The 15,373-nt window shown below is 38.0% G+C and overlaps 1 protein-coding gene across 1 annotated transcript in view; it reads right to left on the bottom strand.

Moving 5' to 3' along the window:
• pcdh11 (protocadherin 11) overlaps window positions 1–15,373 on the bottom strand; it is a 239,962-nt gene that overhangs the window by 99,273 nt on the left and 125,316 nt on the right. The window contains 1 exon segment of the mRNA XM_028459226.1: window positions 899–1,088. Coding sequence (XP_028315027.1) covers window positions 899–1,088 — 190 coding nt within the window.

The raw sequence follows: 15,373 nt of genomic DNA, 5'->3' as shown, positions 1-15,373 counted from the left end.
TTTTATTCAGTTTATTTCCAACATGGTTGCATTCACAGAAGTTTTCTTTTTAAATGACAATGATTATTTTCCCCCTGAAAGTCAATTACAATTAGGTTCTCAATTACTAAAGTTAAATTACAATTAGGTTCTCAATTACTAAAGTTAAATTACAATTAGGTTCTCAATTACTAAAGTTAAATTACAATTAATCACAGTTATTGAGCCTTTAATGAAAAACCAGATCAAGGTTAATATCCATCTTGTGTTAGTTTTCTGTTAGTATCTATTATGTTAATGGGTCAGTTTGATCCATATGTTAAAAAAGCTGTAAAATACACAAAAAAATATCATTTATCATCTAATTTGTTTCTAATGTCTTGGTTGCCTTGTTTGGCTTCTTAATCAATGAAAACATTGTTATAAATATTTTTGGTGTGGGCGTCTTTTTTAATTTTCCTGCGAGTTTACTCCGATTTACATTTTTAATTTTATTTTTTTTATAATAAAGTGATCCTTAAGTGAACTGACTGGTAGTGGGAAAAGTTGATATTAAACTATGCATATGTAAGACATACAATTGCAACTAGAATGCAATTAACATTTTCATAGATTTACAATTACAAAGTCAATTATCTGAACTCACATACAATTCAATTACGATTACAACAGTAAGATTTTTTTTTTCAATTACAATTACAGTTATAATCACAACTGTAATTAATCATCAATGACATTGAGTCCAACCCTGATGCCATCTCTAACTAACTTTCTTTGTCTCTCCGACTGGTATTGGACCATTTGGACCACATGTCCCAGCTGTAACCGTGTGAATCTTTTGGTGGCCTAGAATCACAGATGCTACTTGTAAATGATGCTATCACCATCAGGTTTGAATATAGCAACATTCAGCACTCACTGGATTCTGGGTCGGAGTTTCCGTCTCCCTCGGTGCGGCTGTTGGGTGATGTTTGCTCGTAGTACTCCTCCTGGGGGAAGCTGAGGGGTAGAGACTGGGTGGGGCTGCCGGGCTTCAGTTCTCCCAACCCGCTGTCACTGCACGTCTCCTGGGAACCGTCTGGAAGATGGAAGGTCACGCGGCGCTGGGTCTGGAGCAGAAACAACAGACAAGCAATATTTCAATAGAAGCTTTTTTGTCCCAAAATAAATAGAATGTCAATAAAGTGTCTCATTACACTTTTTTAGAAGTTCCAACGCAATCTATAAATCAAACAGATGAATTAATTTATTTTATTAATTAAAAAAGAAAAAAAAAGTTGGTTGGCTGCCTTTTAATTACTTAGGTTTCCTTCTTCGGATGTGTAATTTAATTGACTCTTATCAAATTGCCATGGTTACACATCAAAGTAAAGCCAACAGTTCACTTAAGTTCCTTCATCAAACACACTTGCAAGCACACAAACACACTACAGCAAATTTAGAGTCTTCAGTGAGCATAACATATATTTAAGATAGTGGCTATCTATACGTTGCCTGATCAATATACAGACATTCTATTCGTACACAGCGCCCCTATTTGGCCAGTTTAGCTCAAGTGATAGGTCAGTCATTGGCCAGTTTAGGTTGCATGACTAAGACTAACCCTAACCCTAAACCTAACACTAACCCTAACCCTAAGACGCTACGTACAGTACTTGTACTTCGGCAACACATTGTGCATGCATTGGTTTTCCTCTGGGGCCAATTTGACCCCAAGCTGTTTAATCTTTGTAAAACTTGTCTGTCTGTCTGTAATAAAAGGGTAAATACCCACTATAAATCTCTAAACGTTAAACACCACCATTTTCAGCCAATAGCAAGATTGGATTGTAATAACCAGGTTTCAACCCATAGAAGGAAGTCACTCTTACATTTTTACAACAAAATACACCAAATTGAAATACTACCTACAATATTAGGGCTGGGCAGCATACCGGTTCATACCAAATACCAGTATATATTTTTGTTATGATATAAATTTTTTACGTTACGCCGCGTTTCAGACCGGACCCTTTTCAACGTTGCACTTCTAAACAGGAAGGTAAACAATAGCGCTCTGGTGTTAGTTACGGTGTAAATCATACGTGTAAATAGATTAAAAAGACACAATCGAAATCCCTGATGCTGCATGTGAGCATGTGTCTGCATGTGCATGCCTCTGCTACAGAAGAACAACTTTCACGGACACGGAGGTACGGTTAGCTTAGCATGTCAGCAGTAATAAACAAGAAAAGAAAGCAAAGAATCGCAATTTGTAATTCCTATAACACAGAAATAAGTCCTGGTGGAGCTGCAAACAAAACGCTACCTTATTCACCATAAGAAACCACCACACCACTGAGTATGCAGCATTTAAAGCTAGAAATCAAGTTAATGCTAAAGCTAAGCTAGCGGGGCAAAGAGCCATTGGGCTGCTGTTGCAAACTTTTATTACTTCTAGCGTAGAATTATTTAACAATATTCACTCATCATGACAGTAAAATAGACCAACCTAAGTCAATCTACTGCAGTAATTCCTCTCTCAACCAGTAGAAAATGTTGTGAACGCCTGATTATGCATGAAAAAATAAATAAATAAATAATATATATCATATACATCATATACAGAGAACTGTTTAGAGTTTAAACAAAAATACTGTAATATACATTTTGGTCATACCGCCCGGCCCTATACAAAATACATTTGTTCTCAGCAGAGTAAAAGTTGTTTGGTGTTTATTTACTTTTTAAATTAGGTCCACATTAGAGTGTAGTTTCATGGTCATGTTTTTTTACAAATCCTCTCTGTGGCTAATTGAGATCCTTTGCATCTGCATTTGCTCAAATAGGTCTAATGTTGAAGTGGATGAACCACAGAGCACGATGAGCACTTTTGGTTTGGGCTAATTCTTGATGCAAGCAGCACTGATGAAAACTTTACAAGGCGGCCTCTCCAGAGAAACAATTAGAACAGTCCGTACGCTGGGAGGAATGCTTGTGGAATCTTTAAAAATGTAAGCCATCAAAGCACCGAGCACCGCACTCAAAATTCCACTCACTTCCATTGTTTGGAGATGACAGAATTCTTAAGAGAAAGCTCATTATTCCTCATGATTACGTCTCAAAGCTTTCACAGTCACACGTGTAAGTTATGAAGTGAAATACAGGAAGTCATTCCAACGGCTGTGGGGGGGGGGGGGGGGGGGGCGGGGGTTTCTTAAACTCTTCCGTAGACTGAAGAATAATGCACCAGGCTGAGGAAAATCATAAAACTGTGACCTTTAACCCTTCAAGCAGCTACTTTTTTTATGTGTCTCTCTTCACACAGGACCATCTCATGTACTTGTTACAAGTGGACAACATTTTAGAGGCCCTGTGATTAATCAACACAAATTTCTAAATGACCCGTGTTTTTCTGTTTTTTTTTTTTTTTTGTTTTTTTTTTTGCAAGCCACAAAAATGATCAACATCTTTGTAAGTGATAACAGCAATCCTCATTCATAAGTTAATGAGCACACTGAGCTGACCTAAGTGTTACTTACTATGCTCAGCATTCATCATCTCTACTTGGTGTTAATGGAACATTGCATCTTACTATTAGTGGGACTAATTGAGACGATGACCTCTTAACCTGAAACTCTTTCTGCTCCGTTGAGTCTTGTGAAGTTCTTTTTTTAAGATAATAAAGTAACTGTAAGAGTTCTAATTGGAACTAACCCGACACCCAGCCCAATATTAGACGGATACGAGTTGAACTAGTTTTCCGTCTTGTCCAATTTTCACACGAATAGAATGGAGATGTATGTGGAGGCTGAGGCTTTGATTTGTAAAGTCTCAAGGATCACATTCGCTTTGATTTCTTTGTAGCTTAACTGAATTATTTCACGTCGCAATCCTTTCTTTTAGACTACGCTACATACATCCTGAAAGAAGGGATGTCAGCGAACATGTTCCTTCAGGGGGAAAAAAAAAAAAAAAAACACAAGACTTATTGTGTGTGGCTCACTGTATAATTAGTAGACATCATTAAATTCATTTTCATTTAGTTTCTTAAACACTTTCTCTCCGAGTGACAAAGTGGGGAATCAGTCGTGATGAGATCAGACTCTGCTCGGAGGTAAAAACACAGCTTTGTCTCAGTAATATAAACCACGTTAGGACATCAATTTATGCCCTCACACGTTTCCCTTTGTAACACCGCGTATCATCACTGTATAGAGACATAAAAGCCTTAGATTACAGTGACATCCTCAGCTTCCTCCCAATTCCTATTCATCCCATTATTCAAACTGGAATGATTATCTTGTTTTATGGGCTAACACAACTGGTGCACAAATGACAATTGTGATTTTCTACATCACCATGGAAACAAAGGCAAGACGCAAGCTCAGAAACGCAACCCTCATTAACACATGCTTTTTTCAGACTCAGAAGGAGGGGACAGGTCCATGTGCACATATTCTTTTTTTTTTCCCTAGCCACCACTGTATTCATAAAGCTCCTGTTGTTTTCTAAAGAAGTCCAACACAAAGCCAGGGAGAGTGACTGAAGGAGTGAGAGAAACACTAATGAAGACGAAGTACAAAAAAAAAAAAAAAAAACAGAAAAAGTAAGTGCACAAAAAGCTTCATTTAAAAATGATCAGACAAGGTTGAATAACCTAAATCCACACAATTACCACCCCGAGAACACAACGGAGTGCTTTATGATGGAGCGATGTTGAAGCAGCAAGCTAAATATTCTATTTACTCAATTCATCCAGATCCCGAGGCCAGAGATGTCTGTGTGTGAGTTATGCAAGTGCGTGTACGGCGCTCATACAAAAGCAGAAAAATAAAAAAAAATCTGAAAAACACACTGTCAAAATATAAACTGCCATTTTGTTTCTGTGAGCAAAATACAGATTTTAACATACACCTATACTGCGTACAAACCAGTTTTAGCCCAACCAGTGAATTATTCGGAATGTAAAGCAATTTTGTGGCTTGAAATTTAGCGGAAAAAAAAACGCCGATAAAGTCAAATCAAGCAAGTCGACTCATAAGACGGTTTTGTGTAGTGATGCACCAAAAAAAAACATTGCTTTTCATCAACAATGGTTAGTTACACATTTGTTACTCTTCATTTGGATTTTTTTAATTGTAATGTGAGTATTTTGTATCAAAAACCCTATATCGTGTTTCATATCGTATTGTACGTTGACTATTTTGTTACACCCTATAAACCTGAAAACAGACTTACTTAAACAAACCTTTACTGTTTTCTAGAGTTTTCATGTTAAAAGCTCAAGACCCCTGGGCCACTTAGCTCTTTGCATATACATCGTAGTGAAGCTAAATTGTCAAAAACACTTTATTCATAGCAAATGTATATTTCAGCAAACAAAAAATGATCTCCAATTTTTGGTTTTGATGCAAAAGTAAATGAAATTGTCAAAAAAAAAAAAAAATCACACTAAACATCAGTAATTTACCTCTATACCTTCTACACTTACCGAAGGCCTGAGATCTGAAGAAGTAGCAAAGGGTAACGCACGTGCATAACACAGCACCCACATATCCTTAAATGCCCCACATTGCACTAGTTTGTTTACTTTGAGGCAAAGCTGCCTTGATAAATCAGATATGATAACTGACAATCACTGCATTGCTGTCAATCCCTCTGAGAACCCACCGTAAAGTTCCACCGTTGATCTTTGGTCCACAGAATAAACAAACTCAAACAGTTTCTTTACAGTCGACATTTTCTGTCAAATACCTCTGGTTTCCTCATCCATAGCTAGAATTATAGCTAAACTCACTGAACTGATTTATCGTTGTTCTGAGAGCAACAAAGAACACACAAAGTTACTTTCCACAGTTTTAAAAGACAAGGTAATTATTTATTTTTAATTAAGCATTATTTAAAAAGTCACAACAGATGACACGTACTGATGCAACTCAGATATAACATTACATCTACATCAGAGCCCTGACAAAGACGGTTGTACTGTGTATATTTTAGGACATCCTCAGTTCTCAGAGTGAGGTATCGGGAATCGGGAAAATGTTCATTTTGTGTTTGGGCATGCATTTTGCAAGAAGGGGTGCTTTAACTTCAATTTTGACTCCATAAAATGTCATTATCTTTTTAAGTAATATTGTATTCATTATTTTTGCATACTTGTTTTAGTAGTTATTCATTTTTTTTAGTATATTTTTTTTGTTTTCCACAATATTTCCCTGCCTGTGTTTCAGTTATTGTTGTTCCTCATGCAGATACCAATACCCAGATGCTTATTATCAGCCGATACAGATACCTTCCAATACCACAGTGTTTAAAACAAGATATGACACTTTCGGTGTTCTTCCGTTTGGCGGAGTGGGTATCGAAAGTATTTTGAAGAAGAGTTGGATGCTGTAAATGGTATTGTCGTGTTAATATTAATACTTGTCGATACCGATGCCAGCCTTTTATTCCCATATCGAAACTCCTCCCGATACTAGTATCAGTATCGGCAACGGCACCACATTAGTTTTGGATTATATTTGGGTTTCTATAGCCACTCCCTGCATGTCTTGTCTGTAATTGTACTATACATGAGTAAGTTTGTATACAAGTGTATATATTTAAAAAAAATACATTAAGAAACCTTTGGTTGAGGAACCCTTCACTGTTTTTTTTCAAGTTTGGCCTCAAAGCTTCGACGGCTACTGCACAGTAACGCTGCAATCATGGTAAATACAATCAGCTGGCTTTATTTTTGCTCGCACAGCTTTTCCTGATACTTACAGATTAGCTGATGCGTAAAATGTCAAAACCTCACACTTACCAACTGAAACAGAGTATCCTCCTGATTAGAAAATAAGTCAGAACAAATATAATATATAAATAGACATATTTATAATGAATGCACCACAACCCCAATGAAGGCTGTGTGTTGAAGATATGAATCACAATTACACGCAACGTTAGAACGATTTCTAAGAATGAAATTAAGAGAGAATAAATCAGTATTTGATGGTGGTGAGAATGTTGATACACTGATGCATTTGAAATGTTTTAGGAAGCTGTAGATGAAATTAAGATAAGCTCTTATTGGAGGAGGAAAAAGGACGCTGATTATTGACACAAACCCACTGAAACCAACCTGAATTATTTCCTCAGAGATGATGAAACATGGAAAAACAGTCTACATGTTAGTGTCCCATCAGCGTTAGTGAAAACAAAGCCAAAAACACCGATCTCAAAAAGTCCACGGTGTGCCTTTAAAGTAAAGCTTAAGCTTTTGCTGTCCTCTTTAATACCTCACACAATAATAGATTCTGAAGGTTATTCATATCCCCTAAATGTACATGCTACAGTTCCTGACCTCTATACCCTATTACCCTGCATGTTATTCACTTTGTTCTGCTTGCATACAATATTATTAAAATAATTCAAAACACTACTGACTTTTTTTTTTCTCACTCCTTGAACAGTTTTGTGTTTCTTTTCTAAGGCAGAGTGGAACTGCAAGTTATACACAGCTCTTTGGGCGATGTTTGCAAACACTTCCAAGTTGTCCAAATATCTCCTTGTTCTCCAAAAAGAGTTGGCAGCTGTTGCTCATACACTACTCAAGGATGCATGCGGAAAACAACGTCCAGGTTCCAGCGAAAGAAAGAGCCCACTTACCGAAAGGTTGGCAGCTCTACAGAACGCACGCTTCCTCTCCACATGATTCTAATTATTGGTAACTTGCTCCAACAATGGTATTCACTATCTATTAGAGCAAACAGCTGCCTGTGACAATTAGGACATAATCATTTCACATGAGGGAGGGTCTTCTTTTTTGTCTACTGTTTATTTAAGCCCATTTGTGTTGTTGCCAGCTGTTAAGGAAAGCCTAAATGGATTTCAGGGTGTACTCAATGTGGTGCCGCTGAAATTCACACACAAAAAAAAAAAAAAAAAAAAAAAAACCCAAGCCAATAAACACAATCAACATAACAGTTAAATACATTTTATGGTTCATAAATAAATATGAGCTCTGCTATCAGTTTTAATGACTAATCTGGAAAAAAAACAACAACAGCAGCAACATGGCAACAAACGTTCACCGAGAAGTCAAGGTGAGTGTTTTGAGAAGCATTATCACTTATTTAAAGAAGCTGCCAGAAATCCATAAAGCAAAGACAAGCTGTGGTAAGAGATATCAAGATCAAACAAAGCCGTTGCAGCCAGATAAAGCACTGCCTTGAGAAGTATGTACACAGAGATAAAATGAACAGGAGAAATGCATGCCAAGTTCTACCAAATAATAAGCCAGAAAATCCCCAAACCTCCACCAGAGAACCACACAGATGCTGCTGGATTTACATGGAAAGGACCTTTTAGAGAGCTGCAGTCAGGGTTGGGGGTCAATGACGATTTTCAGTCACGATCATGTTCAATTAGAATTAAATTACTATTACAATGACCAGCATTTTTTCCCAATTAATATTCAATTTCAATTATTTGGTATCCACAGAAATTAAATTACAGTTACATTCTCAATTACTAAAGTTGAATTACAATTAATCACAAATAAATAACCTAATATATTTTAACCTTCCTCTTGAATTAGCTTGTTAGCATCTCTCATGAAAACGGGTCCCAAATCAGCTGTAAAATACACAAAAAACATTTATCTATCAAATCATTTTTTTCCTATCTATTGGTTTCCTTGTTAGGCTTCCTAATCAGTGAAAATATAGGTTTTAGTATTTTTTGGTGTGGGGGTCTGAACCTTTTTTCTGTCAGTCATTATAGCCCTCAAATCATTTTTTTTTTTTAAATGGTAAAATGTGGGAAAACTTGATATGAAACACGTTTTAATAATTGTGAACTAAATATGTGTAGAACTGTAACGTGGTTCACCAGTTTTGTGTTAAATTAGAAGTGACAATTTCTACAGAATTGTCATGGCCAGTCCAGTCAATTATCTGAACTAAATTACAATTTAATAACGATTACGACAGCAACAGAGGTTTGAAATAATTGGTGTTACTTTATTTTGAAAAAAAATATTTTACATTTTGACAAACCTTATATTTTATACAGATGCCTTTGTGGAAAATAAGTTCCAATTGTGCAAGATTTGATCTTTTCTCTTTAAGTTTATACGTGAGATGTTTACTGTATGAAAGTTACTTGTAACTTTTATTTTACGTACTATTTAATTAAGCTCATTTTTACTTGTACTTGAGTATTTTATGTATGACTTACTTGTACTTGTACTTGTACTTGAGGACAATTAAAGTGAAGTAACAGTACTTCTACTTGAGTAGTATTTATCAGTACTCTTGTGTTACAACTGCTTTCCTCCAACATCAGCTAAGAAGTCAGAGCCGCTGCCATCTCTCTTTGAGTGATAAACAGGAAGTGAATCAGGGGAGATGGGATCTGCCGTTTCAGATAAGGATCAGCTTGCGGGCACACCTAGACCTGCATAAATCTCCTCAAAGGAAATAACGAATGTTCCCGTTGCACTTGTCAAATGAAAAAGAAGAAGGGAGGAATTAGCAATGCAGCACAGCAAGGTTAGACCTAAAGTGTTGTCTTTAAGCCCCTCTTTAGGACTCTGGGGATTTCACTACATTTCTGACAGTGTCTTTGCTGACAGTGGACGTGCCAACCACGTAGAGCCTATTATGTATGCTGCTGCTTCAGTGTGTGTGAGATGATGAAAGTACCACGGACATGCAAGAAGGAGGTGATAGTTACAAGTGGGCAGGATGATTACTGGATGATCTTTTAAGTAATGAAGTGAATTTCTGTTGAGTCATGTGCTGTGAACGCGATTTACGTGACAAAAGGAAGCAACCTACATTTGAACTGGGTTTCAGTTCTTTCAGGCAACAGAAATCCCACCGATATCATGATGTAAGCATAAAGAGGCAACAGAGGTGTCAGAAAAACAAAAAAAACGCATAAGGAATATTTGATTGGGCTTCAAAATGCAAAAAGCAGAACAACATGGACTAGCTGTTCACTGAAGGATTGCTTTGAAGAATCTGTTTCTTTTTTTTTTTGTTTTTTTTTTTTTACAGCGTGCTGCCTTTGAAAGGAAAACAGATGAAAACATGCTTTAGATGTTGATATATCTGGTGTGTTCGAGAGTGTTTATGTTTACTCCAATAGCAAATCACATCACAACTAATAATCGACTGAACACACAAGCATACAGACTCACACAAGCACACACACAATTTACTACTGTTATGTGTGGTGAGCAGTAATCTGTAATAAAACATCATCATCTCTTTGTATGTGTTTAACTGGAATATATACATATTAACTACTTTGTGATATAATTCATCCCTTTAAAATTCCACATTGATCTACAAAACTTAGATAAAACTCCCCTCATTTAACTAGACTATATAATATAATAAACATGTCCATTTATATGTAGCTGTTGTGATTATACATTAAACTACCATAATTTCAGTCCAACAACCTCATTCCATTCATGCCATCATTGTCAATAGCAGAGGTTTTAAACTGGTGGGTCGGGACCCAAAAGTGTATAGTGGACATGTTTTTACTGTTAGAATTGAAAAATGTGATTTTATTTTTTTTAAAGAGATATGTTTATGTAGCTATTCTTACTTCTAGATAAGATACGATTTTGTTGGGTTCTTTTTTTTCTTACTATTGACTATATTTTGTTTAGCGTTTTGAGATGACTTTGTTGTAATTAGCACTATAGGAATAAAGTTGAATTGAATTGAATAGATAGGAGGCAGTATCTGGACACTTTTTTTTCTTTTGAGTCTTCCAGCCTCTAACTATTATTACTGTAACATTAACTTTTCATCTTTGAATAAATATACTATTATTGTCTCAGGATGTAAAGGTCATAAAAGTAGAGGTTGTAAACTGGTGGGTCGGGATCTAAAAGTGGGTGGTGAACATGTTTTGTGTGATATATTTATTCTTAAAAGTTGTTTTCTAAAAGATCTTGTGCTTTTATTTTGAAAGGTATATATTTATGTAATTATTCTTACCTTTAACGACAGGAGGCAGTACTAGATTTAGTTTTATTTTGAGTTTTCCAGTCTCTAACTATTAATGCAACATTAACGTTTTGTCTTTGAAAAAATACACTTGATTCATCTGACTTGAATTTCCTGGATGGAAATTATGAATTCATTTTCTCAGTAAAAACCTTCAAAAACATATTTAAAGGATACTTATGTTCTGACAAGTGATTTTATAACGCATGTATTATTCATAACTGGACCATATTTTGGTGTAACTGCTTGTGAAAATTAAAGTCTTTCTTCAATTTGTGTCTCTGCTCGTTTTGAACAGAAATGGGTCCAGAAACCACATCTTGGTCACTAGGTAACCAGCTGAATTCAATGAGAGCCTTAGTGTCTGGAAGTGTGTCTATGGCAGACCCTGGAGAGCCCATTGCTCCACCAAAGGGCCAACACACAGATAGGGTTGGGCATCGTTTGAATTTGACTAATTCCAGATCCTTGTTCCGATTCCGATTCCTAACATTTCCTGATTCTGATTCCTAACATTTCCTGATTTCGAATCTATTAACTCATCGAGTGCCATTCACATCTATACACGTTATTTGGTTTAGTAATGTGGAGTGCCATTCATGTCTAAAGTTGTGAATTGTGTTTTTTGGCTGGAGTTGCTAGGAGACAGTGTAACAACGTTCTCCTGTGAATATCTATCTTGTACCATGATGTAGTGACCAACTGGTGCCATGTAGGTGGCAGCAGCGCACCTTTGGATGATAGATCACCCGTGATGGTCAGAATGACGGGGGGAGAGACAAACCATTCAACTCTGACCAAAAAAACAAAATAATAATGATTTTGAAGGTAACCAATGTTGAGGTCTCCATAAAGGAAAAAAAATGCTTCGAAGTCACTAATAGATTTTTTTCAGAAAAAGCTGTTTTTCTCAGCTTTTTGTCACAAACTGGCGATTTGTGTGAAACTAGCCTCTATTCAACTGCTGATTACAGAAGAACGAAACAAGCTAAAAACAAAAATCTCTAAAACTGCTGGCACTGAAAGGGGTTAAAATTCTGAAAATTGCTGGCACTGAATGAGTTAAGAAGCATGGTCAAAAAAGTTTACATGTTTTAACCAGAGGTCTGTCTGGATGAAATAGTCTGAACCTCTCCATGCATTTTGATCCCATTAACTTTTTACTTTTTATGAACTCTACGCGGAATTTCTCACAGGGCTGTTTTCAACTAGGATATACATATCCAATCTATGAACTTAAATAATAAAATAATATGGACTTTCTTTTCCAGAGAGCTTTATTTTTGAAAATCCACTTCCACATCTTGAGTGTGTGATGCTGCAGGTACATAAACATATTGCCTTGCTTCATCTGATGTGCTAACCTGGTGCACAATATCAAACATACAATAAGGAACAACTTGTACAACTTGTCTAAATTAGCAACACGTACAGGAGAAAATCAGAAACTGTTCTGCTGCATACTGTTCACGCTTGAGCGGTAACGCGAACATTACGGGTGTATTCTTCTTTGTTGGTGCTTGGTGGCTGGGTATCGAAAGTAGGAATCGAACTGTAAACATGCAAATGATTTCCTGGAGAATCGGAAAGCTTGTCCCGGGACCAATCGATGATCAATACTCGATGCCCAACCCTACACACAGACGCAGGCAGTTTTCAAGCACCACCGCAGTCGTTTTAGAAACTCCAACCTAACATAGATCTGTTTTAATTCAATGAAAAAACACAAGTAACCTCCAAAAAAAAAGAGTTTCAAGGCTACCTCGACTAAAAGAGTGACTAAACCCCAAACCCACTTTTTTCTGCTGAATACATACAGTATGTATTTGGATATTAAGTAGTGTTGTTGATTGATTCGAGTCCAACTATTAAGATTTTAGTAAAAGTATTTTAATTTTGCGTTTTTAGTTGTAAAATGTCAGAGTTACTAGCCTCTAAGGGTTGACTGCCGGCCATCACAACTGAATTTTGCTATTGGCTGAAACGGATTCTTTAGATTCCCCTGCGTTATCAACTTTCACTGTTGGCCACACCCCTCCTCTAAAAGCTGAGAGGAGGGAGGAGGGTTTCCTCCAATCACAGCCCTCAGTGAGCATTGATTAACAGTGCTAATGAAGAACCCCTTTTTTCAGACGTGACGTTTTTGACTCTGTTATTCTATAAAGAGCAGATTCTGCACTAATTCGAGGGCAAATCAAGCTATCAGTGTGTGTACAGACATATCACGTCTGTCTCTGTGTGTGCCAATGTTCTTGTTGCGTGTGTGCATCTTCCTATGTGTGTGTGTGTGTGTGTGTAAGCGGCGTTCCAGCCTCTGCTGAGCCACAAACAGAGGCTGGAACGCCAGTGATAGTGTCCGTAGTGTTGTGTGTGCGTCGGTGTGTGATTGTTTTATTTTATCACAGCAATCACAGTTACTGTGCGCTGAGTGGGCGTGTCTTACTGTGCCAGGAGTAATGCCCATAATCAAGGCATTTTTTGAATTTTGCCCCTAGTGTCAGCTCTGCAGAAAACATGGGTTTAGTCACTCTTTAAACACACAATGTCCCTGCTGTAAGACAAAATAATAGAAAAGAAGCACTGCTCCACTTAGCTAATCTGGCAAGAGCCAGATTGATGTGTAGCCCTCCCTATAACTCGAGTTCTCCACATCGATCTGGGCTTGTGTCTGGCAAATCCTTTCGGAACCAGGGAGAAACATGAACAGAATGCTTGAAGCTGATTGGGCGAAGCGCTTGTCCACCATGATTTGTTTTAGCCAATCACACGGTAACAAATGATGATGTCATCATCGGCATGCGCCGCAGAGACGCTGCTCTAACAACAACAAGACTCCGCTGGTGAAAACTTTCTTTTCAGAAATCAGAATCAGAAATCAGAAATGTTTTTAATGGCCATGTACAGTTTTAAGGACAGTACAAGGAATTTGTCTTGGTAGTTTGTGCACAAAACAAACAACAACAAAAAAAATAAAAAATAAAGAAAAAAACAAAGAACAACCCAGCAACAATAATAATAATAATAATAATGATAAATATAAAGATTGAGGGATAAATAAAGGATAGATAGAGAATAAAGGATAAATAGGATATATATATATAAATATATATATATATATATATATATATATATATATATATATATATATATATGGTGATCGGGTGTGGGGGGGGGTTCAGTGGGTGACTTGGGGTGTGTTCATGTGGATGGTGGCAGAGGGAAAGAAGCTGTTTTTGTGTCTGGAGGTTCTGGTCCTCTGGAAACCTCCTTCCAGAAGGGAGAGATTGAAACAGTTTATGACCGGGGTGGGAGGGGTCGGCCACAATCTTTCCTGCACGCCTCAAAATCCTGGAGGCGTACAGGTCCTGGAGGGAGGGCAGATTGCAGCCGATGACCTTCTCTGCAGAGTGGATGATACGCTGCAGTCTGGCCTTGTCCTTGGCCGTAGCTGCAGCGTACCAGATGGTGATGGAGGAGCAGAAGATGGACTGGATGGTAGAGCTGTAGAAGTTCACCATCATCTTTGTTGGCAGACTGAACTTCTTCAGCTGCCGCAGGAAGTACATCCTCTGCTGAGCTTTTTTGATAAGGGAGCTGATGTTCAGCTCCCACTTGAGGTCCTGAGTGATGATGGTCCCCAGGAAGCAGAAGTACTCCACAGAGCTCACTGTAGAGTCTCCCAGGGTGAGGGGGGCTGGGTTCTTCCTGAAGTCTGCTATCATCTCCACTGTCTTTAAAGCATTGAGCTCCAGGTTGTTCTGGCTGCACCAGGACACCAGCCGGTCTGTCTCCCACCTGTAGTCAGACTCGTCTCCATCAGAGATGAGACCGATGAAGGTCGTGTCGTCTGCAAACTTCAGGAGTTTGACCGACTGGTGAGAGGAGGTGCAGCTGTTGGTGTACAGGGAGAAGAGCAGAGGAGAAAGAACACAGCCCTGAGGAGATCCAGTGCTGATGGTCCGGGAAGCAGAGATGGTTTTTCCCAGCTTCACGTGCTGCTTCCTGTCAGACAGGAAGTCTGTGATCCACTTGCAGGTGGAGTTTGGCACGTTCAGCTGGGAAAGCTTGTCCTGAAGGAGAGCTGGGATTATAGTGTTGAAAGCAGAGCTGAAGTCCACAAACAGGATCCCGGCGTAGGAGCCTGGGGAGTCCAGGTGCTGGAGGATGAAGTGGAGAGCCAGGTTTACAGCATCGTCTACAGACCTGTTGGATCTATAAGCAAACTGCAGGGGGTCCAGGTGGGGGGTCGGTGATGTCCTTGATGTGGGAGAACATGAGGCGTTCAAAGGACTTCGTGACGACTGATGTCAGAGCGATGGGTCTGTAGTCATTAAGTCCTGTGATCCTCAGCTTTGTAGGGACAGGAACGATGGTGGAGGCCTTAAAACAGGCTG

Source organism: Gouania willdenowi, chromosome 10 (assembly GCF_900634775.1).
Source record: "Gouania willdenowi chromosome 10, fGouWil2.1, whole genome shotgun sequence".
NCBI lineage: Eukaryota > Metazoa > Chordata > Actinopteri > Blenniiformes > Gobiesocidae > Gouania > Gouania willdenowi.
The sequence above is the reverse complement of the archived record's forward strand: the minus strand, read 5'-3'. Positions and strand labels throughout refer to the sequence as shown.